Source organism: Cyprinodon variegatus, unplaced genomic scaffold, assembly GCF_000732505.1.
Source record: "Cyprinodon variegatus isolate N-32 unplaced genomic scaffold, C_variegatus-1.0 Scaffold87, whole genome shotgun sequence".
In the NCBI taxonomy this organism is placed as follows: Eukaryota; Metazoa; Chordata; class Actinopteri; order Cyprinodontiformes; family Cyprinodontidae; genus Cyprinodon; species Cyprinodon variegatus.
The window spans coordinates 297,084-313,525 of record NW_015150540.1 but is presented as its reverse complement, the minus strand read 5'-3'; the positions used below and the strand labels follow the sequence as shown (position 1 = coordinate 313,525).

The window sequence follows — 16,442 nt, the reverse complement described above, 5'->3', positions numbered from 1 at the left end:
GCCTCATATACTTTACATACACTATGTGATGCATCTATTGAACTGACGCAAGTGTTGCTCAGCTGTCACAGCAATAAGTGAATGATCGTTTTACTAACACTTGCGTTATGCTATGGGGATGTTTTGTTACACTGGTGAAAGTTCTCCCATTTTAACATGGCAGTTACCTAAAGTTAATACCACCAGCATCAGTTTGACCTCTTTACTTGATTCAGTTATTAAATTAATCACTTTATTAATTAAGATATTTAACTCTTCTTGGAATTCAGGTGCCAAATTAAAACAGAATTTGGTAATTGCTAAGCAAAGAAAGAAAACAAACAGTTCTATTTTTGTCGGGGAAAAGGTGATGCCTGCTTACATGATGCAGTATTACAGTGTACATTTTCTCACCTTTCCTTGCAACCCACACACTTTACAAAACTGGTACACATCAAGAGCTAGACATATTCATAGTGGTAATATGATTTGATATCTCACAAAATGTGCTTCATTTATTCACATTTAAATCCACTTAAAATGCATTTTTAGATATGCCAACCTACAAGGCAAGATAAGAAAACACGTGAAAGCAGTGTTATGAGTACATACACGTTTTTTTTTATAATTTTGACATTACTGGGACGAGTGCTTTTTTACACCAACCTGTTCTCATAACAGATTTGTTTTCCTTTTTATGTTAATGTTTTCCTTCATCTTATATCATCTGTTTCTGCCTAAAGCTTGTGAAGCCCAGGGTACATATATTTTCTTTCTCTCCTTTTACTGTGTTACACATTCTGAGCACACCAAATGCCTCAAAAAAAAGAAAAAGTACCCTCATTTGACTTTTTTTTCTTCAAATGAACAAATCTGATTGAGCGAATGCCATTACCTGAGTAAATGAATGTTTCTGAAAGAACTGGACAAGGCCTAACACCGTCCTGAGGGTAAATCTCATTATCGCTGCAAAGTCCAAAGAAGTGAAAGGCGCAGCAGATGTGGAACACTTTTACAGAGGCCCGCATTTCCATTTTAATCTGCCACATTTCAGTATCTGAGACAAAGGGGCCACCTGTCAAGCTTTTCATGAGAACACAGCTTTTAGCCTTCCTCTCATGTATAAATATGTTTAATTCTGATAAAATTAATTGAAACACCTAAGTAAACAATAGTGGGGAAGGATTGGAGAAAAAAAAGGCGGGAGGGAGAGATATTATGTTGACAAAGCCAAGATTTTGAAAACCGGCTGTCCAGAATAAATGCCAAGGATTCTTTCTTCAGTTCAAAGTGCCTTGAATTTTGAAATGGGTCTACATAAACAATCCCCCCATAATAGCTGAGTGAATAAGTTTCTGCACATATGCCACTGAGCCTTTGACACCGAAGCTTCACCCCAATTTCCAGTGCTGTGGAGGAGATCAGATGGCCCTCTGTCATTTGATTTTCTGCCTACCTCATCTGCGCCCATCTTTTTGTGTCTTGCTGGGTTACATTTTAAGAGGCTCACGCTTCTCTTAAGGACAAATAGCAGAATAATAAAGAAACAAATAAAAAGAATCAAACGTTAGATGGGTCACTTTCAAATTTGATTGAACCCAAGGAGAGATGTAGGAGTCTGAACTGGGTGCTTCTGTGTATTTTGAGCAATCTGGGATGCAAATCCTTAGGAGAGAATATGCTGATTGCAACAGTCTGTAAAAATCTCAGCTACTATTTATGATCACTGCCCCAGTGTGGATGACATTAGGGATCCAGTAAAGTAGAACACAATTTATATTTTGTGTACACCCCAGCCTTTGACTGGTCTGGAACAACTTCTCAAGCGTGGCCAATAAAATGTCTTCTTAATAGCTGTTTCCTGCAAAGTATTCAAAGCTCAAAGCAAGAGATGAGGGGAAGATGGCAAAAGAAAGAGGGGAGGTGTGGGAGAGTTGAGGTGAGGGATCCAGAGACAGATGAAACAAGCGGGAGAGGAGAGAGAACAGAAGAGAAGTCAGTGCAGAGACATTCCCTGGTGCACAGCCTGAGCTGACTGACGAGGAGGAGAGAGGGGCTGTGGAGGGGGAAGAGAGAGGCATGGAGATCACCAAGGAGAGAGCGCATCAGTGTATGAGTGGCGTCTCTCATTAGAAGGTGCTGTCAGGGGCCACAAAGCGGGGGCCATAGGGACCCCACCTCTCCTTTCTCCTCCCTTCCCACTGGCCCCTGAGATCCTGCAAGAAAAAAATGATTGATGAGTGATTCTAAGATAAACACACGCCACAGCCCCCAAAGGCAGCCCTGCAAAATGATGCATGCAGGGTTATAAATAAACACTGTAAAAAAGCAAATGTTACAATAAACAGCCATACAATGCATAACAACATTTTCCCCCCTAAATGTTGTTTATTGTTACAGAATACATAAAACAGTCATGTTTTTTTTGTACTTTGATATGAGAATTTCAAATTGTCTTACCGTACTTTCTAGTTGTAGTAGCCATACATGCGTGTTGGCGGTTGGGGGAGGGCTTGTATACGTGTACATTGTATTTGCGTGGGAGCAATGAGTGAAAGGCTAACAAGGCTCACAGGCCTCCTGAATGCTTAAGCCTCCCTTGGTTGCCCTCCTTTATCTGCAGCTCTGGCAGGTGTCCATCCCTCTTGCTCATTTTGCAGAAACAATAATAATATTTTTTGTTTTGTTATCTGACCAGTCTGCAAATTTTGTATATTGTTGTAAAGTGAATCTTCATTTGCAAATATTGTTTTGTACAAATGTTTTCTTGTTTTTTGGAGAAAATCATTGATGACTGTAAAAGTGAAAACATTTTTCGACATACTTTTGAACTGAAAAATCACAACCCAGCCCCTAAAAAACAAATTAGATACTGTATTTAAGAATCTTTTTTTATGCTTAACTTTTATAAAAAGAAACATATATTAATATTTTTATTGTCCTTTTATTCTGTTAACTACATTGTGTTCTAATAATAATCCACATTGTTGCACATTGATGTTTTGTGCTCACCGCTCTGTAACACAAATGTAATGATTTGGGTGAAATTTCCAAAGCATTGTTTCTATTTTTCCAGATCAAAAATTTGATTTGACATAAGTCCATGTATGAATAAATAAACATTTTATAACGTAGCAATTTCTCTTACATTAATAAAATATGTTTATTAGGAGGATGGGGTAGATATATATTGTAATAATAATACTGCAACAGGACAAGGAGTTCCTTCTGCTGACATCACTGTCTCTTCTTTATAGATCAACTAATCATCTTGGGATTAAAGTTCAATTACATGACCAGTCCATGAGTGCTTCAAGTAGTCTTATATTTCTACACTGAATTCATTGAAAACCAGATGGACTGGTCCATTGTAGGAACAACAGGGCAGCTGCTAGTATAGTATAGCAGGGCCCAAGCATTTTGTGCTGTGTGGCAGCATTGCTGCTCTCTGATGCCAACCAAATCATCCACTCAACCATCCATTCATTGTCTATGCTGGCATTTTCTTACAAGGTACCGTCGGATGCTGGTATCTATCTACAGCAGTAGCTTGGTTAGATAGGGACAGGTTACCAATCCAACTGAATATCCAACCTAATAATCATTTGATCAGTTTTTCTCTCCATTCCTAATGTGTCTCAGTTGTGTTTGAAGTGTATGAATATATTTCTGCTCAACATAACTTTAAATTAAACTACCAAAGTAAAAATCTATATATTTTTCCTAAATTCAGAACTGTAACCTTTTCTTTGTTAGGCCATCTTTTGGGAGATTAATCATAGTAAAATAGACATTTAAGAATTTCCTTCTGTGCTACGGTCGTAAATTTGTGGTATTGTATGTGTAAGTGCCTTTTGACACTGTATGTCTTATGCATATTTAGTTGTTTTTGCTGAAATGCTGTGCAAGTTTGTCCCTGCAGAATGACTGTCTTTCCTTAAGTCAGTGCTTGCATTTGTGCTGGATGATGCAAGAAACTGGAATTGGGCAATAATGCAAAATGAATGGATTTGAGGTGATGACACAAAGCTATTCCGCAAACACCAATAAACCACTAACGCCTGTATCTGCTGTAATTGCTCAAAACAGCTTTGTTTATTATATGTTCGCAGTCCGTTCACCTTTACACAGAATGCCAACTTCTTCCGTTACAAATATAAATGGAAAGACAAATAATCTTTAAACAGTAACACTATATCATAGTGAAGCAACAGGCAGTTAGGCTAATAGAGGGGGACTGAATTATGTATGGACTGTAGGAAAAAATCTTTTATTCCCTGTGGATTTGCAACACCACATCTCATTTAGGTTGGATGAATGAGAGATGATTTTAGAACCTCACTCCTCCACACCGTTCTGCCACTTGTCTTTCACTAATTGTTATATAAGTTACGCTGTGAAGAATATTACCGTAACGTCTGACAGTGCACACACTCCACAAAAGTGGAGGAACGCTTTGCTCATTGTCAAACTATAAATGTCACTGATGAGAATCACAATGAACAATTCTTGTCATCTAGTTTACTGGTGCAGTCTCTGTTTGCCATAACTTGTGTCAGGTCTCTTTGTTCCTCTCTGAAGTGAGTTCTTGAGCTGCTCTGTACTTTGCGTATCCTCATCTCATTTAATCTTTTTCTCTTTTGTGGTTCCAGGCCACAGAATGGGTCGATGATACTGTACAACAGGAAGAAGGTGAAGTATAGAAAGGATGGCTACTGCTGGAAGAAGAGGAAAGATGGGAAGACCACACGAGAGGATCACATGAAGCTGAAAGTGCAGGGAGTTGAGGTGAGTAAGGGGCGGGAGCAGAGTGTGAAAGTAAAAGGAGAAAATGGGGACAGAGCTGGGGTAGAGAGCCAGCCTTTATTCTGACATAGACAAACGAAGGTCTACACTGAGTTCTCCCCTGGCTGTAACTGAGACAGTCGCACAGTGCAGTAGACACATGTCTCCAAGGAACCGCACCAAGAAACAATGCGGCACAACAATAGTTTTCCCTGGGAAGCCAGTGGAGTGGAACCGATTGTTTGTACCTTATTAAAGCTGTGGTTGTTGCCTTTGCTCCAGAGAGCCTACATTAATCTTGCTGGCTCAAAGCAGCACTGTAAAGCAAGTGTTCCCTCACCTCAGACCAAGTCACTCCCCAAACCAGCTCCTGCCATGAAATGGCCATTTGTATCATTCCCAGCTCACCTGTAGGCCTTTATGTAATGTAAGACCATGGTCTGATATAAACCTGTTAATGAGACAAATCGAGAACCATTGTTGTCTTTTCAAGCATTCAGCAGAACAAATGTTTGGATTCAGGTTTGTGTGACAGATTTATTAACAAGCGGCGATACCAGAATAACAGGAGTTGAGGGACAGCCAATCCAGAGATAAGAGAGGGGTTTTGGGATTTTTCTTTTCATTCAGTACAAACACTTGCACCAAGTATACACCCATGGTCCACACATCTGGGAGTGATGTTGGGTGTCACGGAGTGTGACAAAGACAAAGCTTGGGCTTTCTAACTTCAGGGGCTCTGCTACATGGTTTGTCTCTGTCACTCTAAGAAAATGTTCTCTTTATTTGTGAAGCCAGTTCAGTGTTATCTGTGTTGTTTTGATACCTGCTTAGACTACAGACATCCATCCTGCTGGACTATGACAAATATTTTTAGCTAGTCACACTTCTAGTGTCAGCTCACATTTCCATTGTTAAATAGATGTGTGAACCCTGATGGTTGTGATAAAGCTTATCATGTAGGCTTAGATCCAGTAATTTCTGGTTAATTACAAAGTATTCTTTAGGCACTGATTGTTTTGTATCTCAAGTGGGCCTCATCTCAGATCATTCAGCTTAGTCTGCTGCTGAATGCTCTGAGCTGCCAGACTTTCCTCCCGGCCCTCCAGCTACTGGAACCATTGCTCATGAAGTTCTGAGGGGACCTCGGTTGTCAATCTTTTGTTAATATCTGCATGTTTTGGTTAGAAATAACAGTTTTCACTCATCCAGCAGGTCTTTTCACTATGCCATTCAGAGCAACCAAATGCTGTAAGAACCACAACATTAGACACTAGAGCCGGAGGCATGGATTCTAGCACTTCTTGCTAGCTTGTAATCCAATCTGTTTGAATGTTCTCCATATGGATATTTTCTATTGTCTAAGGTTTGCTCAGTTTGGTTATTGTTAACAGTGTAATGAGTTGCAGTGCCATACAGACACAAAGATTTACAATATAATATTGCTTTCTCTCTGCTGTTTCTACTTTATGTCTTTTATAATGAGAGTAAAGTTAATTTTTAAAAGCAGAAAAATAGTCAAACAGTCATTTAAGTAAGTGAGATAAATTGTGATTCGTAGACTGGCAACCAAGGCTTAGTGATGCACATTAGCAGAGAACGCTGCCAAGTGTGGTACTTACTCATGACTCCTGTTTTTATCATATTAAGAAAGTTCACGGGTGCAGCAAGATGTTTAGGGTATTATTCTCTGGGTCCTTCCCTCAATATTCCTCTTTACCATTTACCGTGCATCTAAGAACGGTTACAGACTATACACATTAACATAGTATTATCTGATTACTGTAGCCTTTATTTAGCTGAAAAAGACACCCTTTCCTACAAAGCAAAGAATAAGTAAATAAGGATGAGGAGTAGTTTGAGCAGTTCAACAGTTTCAGGTGTTGACTTCAATTCCAAATCCACCAGATCTCAGTTTAATGATGCTTCCTCAGGATTTATTTGAGAAGGAAGAAATTGATGAACATCTCACAGCTGCAGGTATTGAAGAATCTGCTGTTATCCTGGTGCAAGAGCCCACAACACACCTTCAATGATCTAGTAAACTAAATGCATTGAAAGGTTAGTACTAGGGTGACTAGGTGTCCTGATTTGTGCAGTAATCCCGCATTTCTCACTGCTGTCCCTCCATTCAACAAACCAAAGCCAAATCCCACATTTGGATAAAGAAAAAATCAAAAGTATTTAGAGGCACTTTTCCTAAATGCAAAGAAAGCAGAGCTGCAGGCCAGTGACCGGCATCATGACCAGGCTGGGCACAATGCTCCCAAAACTGAGTTGATTTTAATACAAAATATCTCAGAAATGATGGTTAAAGAAAATGAAACGCAGCCCCAACTAAGACCATGGAATCGTTTATAATTGGATGAGGCCAGTAGCAAGTAATTCTGAGAGCAATTTTTGTGAAATTTGCCAAAATTCTATCTGAATCTACACTTTTATTTATTTTTTTTTTTTAGGAACTTGTCAGCATCCTTAATATATAATAATGTGAATGTATGCTTCTTCCTTTAGTTGAAACCTAACTATAAAAACAGCAGTTTTGTTTTTCTCTATACATGTTTTTAATGTGTTACTGTAGGTTAAGCTCCCATGCTGTTTAATTGGTGGTAGTGTGTTCCAGGCAGTTATGGTTTATACTCTGTGAGCAGGTAGCAAAGATGGCTGATACAGTTTGTCAGCCCTAGCTATTCAGCCTAACAATTGTACCGTTAAGAACAGCTGACATAGCAGCAAAGATGTTCTCTTTAATTACTGTGGGGGATAATTTTGTCAGCCGATGTGCTCAAACAGGATCTGAATTTTATATCAAAGAGGAACACCAACCTTATAGTACTGTAATTACAACTGTGGCTGTATTCACCCAACATTCAGTCAAAATGTGCTACGCATTTTTCTGTCTGACAATTAAAGCAGAGTTTTACAGTATGTGAATAACAGCAGGCTTACTAAGAATATATATAGTTGGAAAAATAGGAATTATACATGTCACTGTTTTTCTCAGTTCAAATATTTCTAATGGTGCCTTTCTATTGGTTCTGGTCTTCAGTTCTCTACATACATTTGCAGATACAACTTGACACGACAATATTTTATCATTGAATAATTCGATTGCTTAAAATATGATATGCATTATTGTTCTTTTCATTTTACATGATTTGCAGGTTTTTAGTATTTTTAGTATTTATCCAGATGCATTGTTTTCAGGGATTTAGACGTATAACCTGCTAAAAATCTGTTTTTGATTGATGGTTTTATTTGATTCAAATTTGTTCCTCCCCCAAAAACACAACCAAAATAAAAATCTGCAGAAAACAAACAAAAAGAAAGGTTAATAGATATAGTCCAGGTACAGGACACACATATAGAACTGATTAAATAAAAACTCTGGTGGTTTTAAGCCCACAAGTAGACAACAAGAGCACAATGATGTAATCCTGATGTGATCCAAGTTCAACCACATAGTCGCTAGACTCTAAAAACGCTCCCGATGTAATAGGGTGGCTTGGAGAAGCCATGGCATGCAACATGAATCGATCCAATCTGGTATTATCATTCACTGTTTTAATGCTGAAAATGATGAAGAATGCACTTCAAGCACTTCTGTTAATTAATGTAAACATTTGACAAACTCCTTTAGATATCTAAATAGTGCACATTTAGCCATGCTGCAAAGCGAAGCAATATCAATGATCTCTATACATTGGGAAAAATAGTAATGACAATATAATAATAATTTTAATGATAATAGTAATAATAATAATAGGTTTTTCGCATATTCATAAGTTGTTTTTTTTATTCAGTAACCCAATAGCTTCCTATTTTATCTTATGAATATGTTTATAGTAAGTTAATTATGTAAGAACACTGTTTTATTTCTTCTTTTTTTTGTCAGTCAGTATTTTATACAGCTGGCACTAAAAATTAATAAATTATAGTGAGTTACTGTTTTTTTTCTAATTTAGCATATTATTGAAAATGACGGATCTTGAAATAAAAGCTAATATTCAAACAAAATTTGAGTAAAAAAAAAGTAAAATTTGTCAGATTGGACCCGATATGACAAAAAAAAGATTCATTTAGATTTTTATATATATATATATATATATATATATATTTTGCTCTAATAATTAACCTTTGTTGTCATATACTTTTTGAGTGTTCATGATAATTAAGTCTTTCTGCTATTTACAAGTGAATTTGTAGTGTTTTTGGCTGAATTTTAACATCTGCTGTAATCCTCTTATCTATACTGTTGTCCTATCAGTTGTAAAGTAGTCTGAGATAAACCTTCACCAGCTGTGGGAATTTTCTGTTCTGTTGTATTCGTTGTTTGTTACTGTAGAACGTGATATTTTGAGGAGAATATTGTCTTTAATCAAAGAGTTTAATTTGAGGCTTTATTTGAAAGTAAACCTTATACTTAAATTCTGAAATCGAGATTGATATTATTTCCAGTCCTTGCTCAGGTTAATTAAACATGCCCTTGCCTCAAATCAGCCAATATTTAGTTTATAGGTACAGAGCTTTGTTTTTTAGACTAAATGTTCAACAATAACTGCTGGCCATGGACCCAGCAGAGTAAAACAAACATAACAGACAATGTTCTGGTTATGTTTTCGTTATCAAATGACCTCTCCAACCTTCAAACGGCAGCTGCAAATTAAAAATCTTATTTTGAGATTTACCCAGTGGCATCCTCATCAGTTAGAAGATTAAAGGAAAAACAGGAGACTTGTTGATCCAGAGTGCACAGATAAATGGCGTGTTGTCTACTGTCATGGGAGCCTTCAGGCTTCTCATAGTGACTATGATTTTCAGTCAGATTTCAGTTTTCCTGCAGACCTGTGTTTTGTTTGGAGTAACTTCCTTGTGGTTTGTTGTGGTGCCGTCGCATTAAACATTTTTATACCTAGTTAGTAGATTAAGATGGTTTATCCTCCCTCATGTAGACAAACATCTTTTGTCAAAATAAAATCTGCATCAAGACAGAAGTTCTAAAGAAGATTTTGGCGATAATGACTGCACACTCATTAACTTGTGAGTTATTCTAGCTAATCTCTTTATTCAGTCATAGGTGAGCAATAATTTAAGTTCTGCTGACTGAATATTAGGGTTCCTTTTTTTTTTATTATTGAATTCAATTGAACAAATAATGCAGTAACCTGGATTAATAACTGAGATTTTACTTTACATTTTGGCTTTTTCCCAAACTGTTTTTTGCAAAATGGAACAACTGGCAATAGCAGAAACCTAAATCTTGTAAAACATACAGGACCACTTTAATCAGCTGTCAGATGATTTAATGTCTGAAAAGGAAATTCATTTATTCATTTATTCTTTACCCAGCATCACATGCTATTATTGTGTGAGTATGTGTATTGTGTGCCTCAATAATAAGCTGAATTTTGTTTCGTAGCCTATACAGTGCCTTGCAATAGTATTTGGCCCCCTTGAACTTTTCGACCTATTGGCACATTTCAGGCTTCGAACATAAAGATGTAAAATTGTAATTTTTTGTGAAGAATCAACAAGTGAGGCACAATCATGAAATGGAACTAAATTTATTGGATATTTTAGATTTTTTTTTTTAACAATTAAAAACTGAAGAGTGGGGCGTGTAAAATTTTATCATCCCCTTTTCCTTCAGTGCAGCAAACTCTCTCCAGAACTTCAGTCAGGATCTCTGAATGATCCAATGTTGACTAAATGACTGATGATGATAAATATAATCCACCAGTGTGTAATCCAGTCTATGTCTAAATTCACCTGCTCTTTGATAGTATCTGAGGTCTCTTTAAAGCAAAGAGAGATCATAAGGAACAAGGAACACATTACATATTTGTTAAAAAGGTCTAAAATATCCAATCAATTTTGTTCCACTTCATGACTGTGTCTCACATGTTGATTCTTCACAAAGAATTACAATTTTATATCTTTGTTTGAAGCCTGAAATATGGTAAACGGTCGAAAAATTTAACGGGGCTGAATACTTTCACAAGTTACTTTATGTTTTCCTGTGTGGGTGTGTGCATCCACATTAAACTTTTGTAACCTCTGAGGATCTGACTCATGTCCTACATCTCAGCCCTTAGACTGACAGAGCATTGGGATGAGTGAGGTGATCCATCAAAACTGGCCTCTGATAGAATCTGTGACCCATCGTGCACAGTCATGTTAACTGTCAACAAATACAAATGCCTGGATCTTTACCCTCTGTATAAATACAATGACAGTTGATTTAGAGCTATCAATTTCCACACTAGACTTTATCCTGAAGTTTTTTTCTGGCTCATAATTAAAGCCATGTATTCTCAAGCGGAAGAAGAGTTGATACCTTACCTTGCTCCGCTGTTCATGGTGTTTATTCACGCTCTGCTGTTGCTGCTCTGATTCCCCAGCTACCCAGTGCTTAATAGAGGCTCTGTGCTTATTACATGGGCCAGGTTTAGTGCACATTGGGGACAAGTGTTGTGGATGGGTCAGACCAGTGATGTTCAGTAGCTCTGGCGGGGTAGAGGCTGTGAGTATAGGGGCATGGGCCTTCTGGGGATGGCGAGATGCATTCTTGCATAGCAGAAGTAGATGTCAGTGTGTGCTGCTGCTGTCCTCTCTGCTGTGCATTGCTGGCTCAGCAGTCCGTGTAAACAGAAGCCCTACGCTTTTTCTCCACACTCTTTAAAAGTCTCCACCTTTTACAGTGTTCTGTGCTTCTTCTCCTCTGTTTTATTTAATTTACCTGCTAGACTTTTCAGTGCAGTTATTACCCCCATGTATATCTGTCTGTTTGATAGTCCCTGCCCCCTCCTTCCACATTTGTCCGAGTCCACTGTCCACACAGACAGAACCTTGAGTTGAGCAGTAATGCTCCCTGTTCCCTAAAATTGGAGCGCAGGGCATGTTGCGGCATTAGCGCTTAACAGGCCGTGAAATAGCAGCCTGCCTTCCTGACGTCTCCCCCATCACTCCAGGTGAGTTGGCCAGACGGCTGGATAAATGAGCAAGTAGAACTCACATCAACTGGCATGCATTTGGGGAACCACAGAAGAAACGTCCATCAGTGGTTATCTCACCACTGTGCTTTCTTTATAATAATCATAGCTTCTTACTGTGATCCAACTTAGTCATGTTATTCAATTAAATTCAAATATACTTTATTATCCAAAAATAAATTAAATGATACCTACCCCAACAGATGATAGCAAAAGAGATAGTACTTTCCAAAAAGACTTTTAGAAGATATGCAGCATCTTACTGCAAGTAAGCCCTTAACTTTCTCAAGAAGCACAGTCTGCTCTGTCCTTTCTTGTAGATGGATACTGTTTGTCTGCATTATCGAAGAGAATAAACTAGACAGATAACACAATGGCGAAGGTATCCGCAAAAAGAGACAGACCAGACTGTACTTCTTTTGCAATTTCAGAAACTAAACTTATTGTTAGTTTAATCACCAAATAGGCCTGGCTCAGTCAGGTTGGCAGAGCTCATACAGTATATGACCGGTTATTTTCAAACTTAGCTTATGTCTGAAATTGGCAGGATCATTTTAACACAAAAATATATTTAAACCTAAACCACATCAAGTGGTGTCGTTTAAACTGTTGTGCTGTTGCGTGGTGAACCAATGCCCGGGTCTCAAGTCTTTAGCAGCCCCCAATCGATTTCCCTCTAGGATTGCAACATGATTAGCTCAACTTATTATCCCATTAACATTTACTCTCTTCCGCGCTTTGTTTGTTGTTCTGAACAAAACTATTCTTTCTGTCTGATACTGACACCACGTTCAAAGTGGATATCATGTATTTAGGTTGATGTGCAGCGATTTTCTTCCATGAAAGTGCACTTTCTTCTAAATGTTTGCCATGTTACCTACATAGTTTATAGATAACTGGAGACAAGAGTTCTTGTGCCTTTTTCATGAAGGCCAGATTTATGGAGTTTATGACCAACAGTTATTATGTCACAAGTTTCCTAAGATCAACAATGGATCTGTGCAGCCCTTCCAGTTTTATGACATGCCTCTTGATAGTCCCTTTGAATAACTTTCTCCTGATCTGGTCTTTCAGTTCAAGTGGACACTCCCTGTCTTATTAGATTTAGTGCACCATACTCTTTTCTAGAGGTGAGTATTGGCATGGGTGTTTCAATATGATACATGTCACGATACTTACGTTACGATATGATAGTATCATGATATTGCAATATCACTTTATATTGCAATGTTTTCCCCAGCTATCAAAATGAAATGTATAGAGGTATCATGAGAAGGTATTTGTCACAGTTTTAGTGGGGGTTTTTGAGGACCCAAATGCAGAGATCGGGAGGCAGAGGTCAGTCTTGCAACTTTAATAGGCAACTGTGGCAGAAATAAAAAAATCCTAAATATTGAGAACCAAAAATAAGATTACATCAGCGAGAACTCATGTGGGAAGCCAGAGACGAGGGAACAACAAACAACAAACCAGCACTGAGTGACTGCAGGGGTGGCGTATATATGGGAGACTAGACCAAGACAGGCTAATCAGCAGATCGGGAGCATGTGTGGGCAAAGGAAAACAAGTACAAGGGGAAAACAGAGTGTAACTCAGCACTGGTAGAAATAAACTACAAAGACACAGAACACAAAGAAACTTAAAAATAAACTCAAGCAGAGGGCAGAACCCTGACAGTATTGACCATTGAGGTATTTTGGTATCCATGCTGTTAGTGGTTTGAGTCAGTCCACGTCTTCCGCTGTGAGTGCCTCAACTACAGATATGTTGCTGCACTGCACAGCAAAAGCACAGCTCTATCTTCCAGAGTGGCGGTGCAGAGGTAGCCCATTTTCCCTCATTTTAGGTAAATTGTTTTTTTTTAAATCGATATTAGGAACTAAAAAATCTATAATAATTTGGGCACCCAAAAATCACAATATATTGCCAAATACATTTTTTTTACCACACCCCGACTCTTTTCCTTTTTGGAGGATTGATCGAACTGTCCATGTGATCAAACTCTTAGGAGAAGCTTCACCCACATTAGATGTCTCTGTCTTTACGTCTGCCTGGTCTGATGTCCTCCTTGGTCGGCATTTTGATGTTTGTTGACTAAATAGCCTTTAACAAACTTCTGGGTCCTTTAAGGAGTAGCTATGTTGTTGAGGAGTACTCTAACTTTATTTTTTATTTAGATAATTTGTGAAAGCAATTACTTAAACTGGATTTTATTTTGGAGTAATAATAAAGCAAGTAGAAAATTCAAGTGAATTCAACCTTTCGTTTTTTTTTATTGTTTTATAAAAGTCATCTGTAGTCAAAATTCAAATAAAACACATTAAAATCTGTTACTGAAATGTTACAATCAATGAAAAGGTTTAAGGGACAGGGATTTGTTTTCAAGGCACTACATTTCCATGCTGAATAGTACTGTGCATATGAAAAAACAAAGCAAAACAAAAAAAAATACTCATTACAGGGTGAAATCCTTCCAACTGGTTCTGGTCATCAAAAAGTTTTCAAATCTTCTATTTTGCCTACAAAAATAAGTTTTTTTTTCTTCATTTTATCAAATTAATTTTGCTTGACCATGGCCCAACATCTTGCAGTGATACTTTCAGAAAATTAACAAGTGAATAAGCAAAGGACAGAATAACCATTAGTCTAAAAAAAACAATCACAACCTAATATAAATGTATCTCCAAATCAAAACTTTGAAAAAATACTCAAAAGACTGTATAGATGCATCATTCTTCAGTTGATCAGTGTAAGATTTCAGATAAATAGGTCTTTGGAAATCCCCTTGTTGGACCCGACATACTAGTTTTCACTTGTCAGTATAAGACTATCTTTGGTATGTTTTTGAAATTTAGAACTAAGAAAAAAAGAACATATTTTGTAATTTATTTCTATGCTTCTAGTACAAAATCCCCTAAAGGTCCAATCTGCAAAAGCATTCCGTTTCATCTTTTTGTCGACAAAGCAGTAGTTCATCTCTTGAATTTAGGAGAATTGTTCTTTCCTAGGATTTACGTCTTTATTAAGCGTCTTAAAATGCAGAAAAAAAAAAATACTATTAAAACTAAACGCCTTAAAGCAGCTAAGATCCCCCTTCCCCCAGAAATTCAAAAGCCTTTAGAACTATTTCTCAAAACAGTTTGAAAAGATTACCAAAGTTTTGCTGATAGGAATATAAATACAAAAGTGTGAGATGACTCAGGATTTTATTTTTTTTTTTTTTTTACAATTTACCCTTGCCTTTCTTGTCTGTATAATATAAAACATCAGAGATTTTAAAATAACTATATGCACTTGCCTTGTCTAACAGATCTATATTCTGCCTGTTGTTAAGCTCCTATACCAATGCTTCCAACTCGATTTAGCTGATTTTCTGTTAATGTACGCTCAACTACCATCTACTGCACTCCCCTCCCCCCTTCTATCCTTTTTCTCCATTATTACTAAGCTTTAACAAACTTCCTCAAACAGGGATCGATTTTCTCTTAAATGAAGGTGGCAGTGCCTCTGACTTATTTCATTATCAGAGGCTAATTATACCGATTGAAATGAGCTTCTCTTCTTAAGGTGTGCTGTGTTGCTCTGTGCCTCCATGCTTCTCAGATCTTAATGCCAGTACAGTGCTTTGCCAATTCCCTAACTCCCCTTCCTGCCTCTGCCTCACCCCGCCATCCTTTCATCCAACCTCTCCCTCACCCTTCAACACGTAAATAATCAGCTGGTGCATCCTTAGGCCCGTAACTTGTCATTTTATGTTGGATCTAGCCTAATGTGTGATTTCAACTGTGCAACTGTGCAATGAAAGAAGGTAATGGAGCATGCTGGTGGCTCAATCGGCTCTGTTCATTGATAATAATGAAGACAAATGTCAAAACATTAGTTGCTAATGTTATAATGGAGTGGATGCTACTGGATGCTCCACCACATTGGCTTTCAATATCACATGACCTTCAACTCTTTGTTCCTTTGTGTTCAAGCAGTCCAGCCTTTTGTTTTGAAGCCAATCAAACGCTTGCATATTTTCCCTGTTTGGGGAAATATGTTGGACTAAATACAGAGGAGTAACTTGGTGGATAATTTCACTCAGTTTTTGTCTGCTTGTTTAAAGTTTTGGTTGCAGCTATAACATTTAGTATTTTCAAATCCACATGGGTGACTGATGCTGGTAACTTATAATTAAACTGAAGGCATACGTGTGAAATAGAGTTGCCCTGGGTGTACATATGTGTATTCAGTTTGTAGCTCTGTTATAGAGATGAATGGCTGATAAAACCAAATTGTGAGTGTATGTGAGAGTAAAGCCACTAAGCAAAGCTGGATTTCTGTGAGTGCGGTGACACCTTCTGCCCCTGATCCAAGCGAGCTGTGAAATTAAGATCCGATCACTAATACAGGCAATGATCAAAGCAACAAAACTTCAGATTCTACATTTTTATTCAGACTTCCAGTCTGCCTGGTCGTGTGCAGACAGCTGAATGCCTGCAAAGACAGCAAATTGATTCCTGTTCCATCATTTCATCTCCTCTCCAAGACATTTATATTGACTTTTTTCACCCCGTTTTCCAGAAGTACACAACTAGCTCCTCACTTTTGAATTACCTGATTGTGGAGGACTTAAAGCCAATCTGGGGGTGGTATTTTAAAGGCTGTTTTCATGGCTGTAACTTCTTACCTTGAGCTTTCAAA

General features: G+C 37.7%; 1 protein-coding gene across 5 annotated transcripts in view; it reads left to right on the top strand.

The window, feature by feature from the left end:
• The window catches only part of LOC107083923 (calmodulin-binding transcription activator 1-like), a 401,719-nt gene that overhangs the window by 211,413 nt on the left and 173,864 nt on the right, over positions 1–16,442 (top strand). For all 5 annotated transcript variants that reach the window (XM_015373494.1, XM_015373495.1, XM_015373493.1 and 2 more), the window contains one exon: positions 4,632–4,767. In XM_015373494.1, the coding sequence (XP_015228980.1) occupies positions 4,632–4,767 (136 nt within the window). The remainder of the gene's footprint in view (positions 1–4,631; positions 4,768–16,442) is intronic.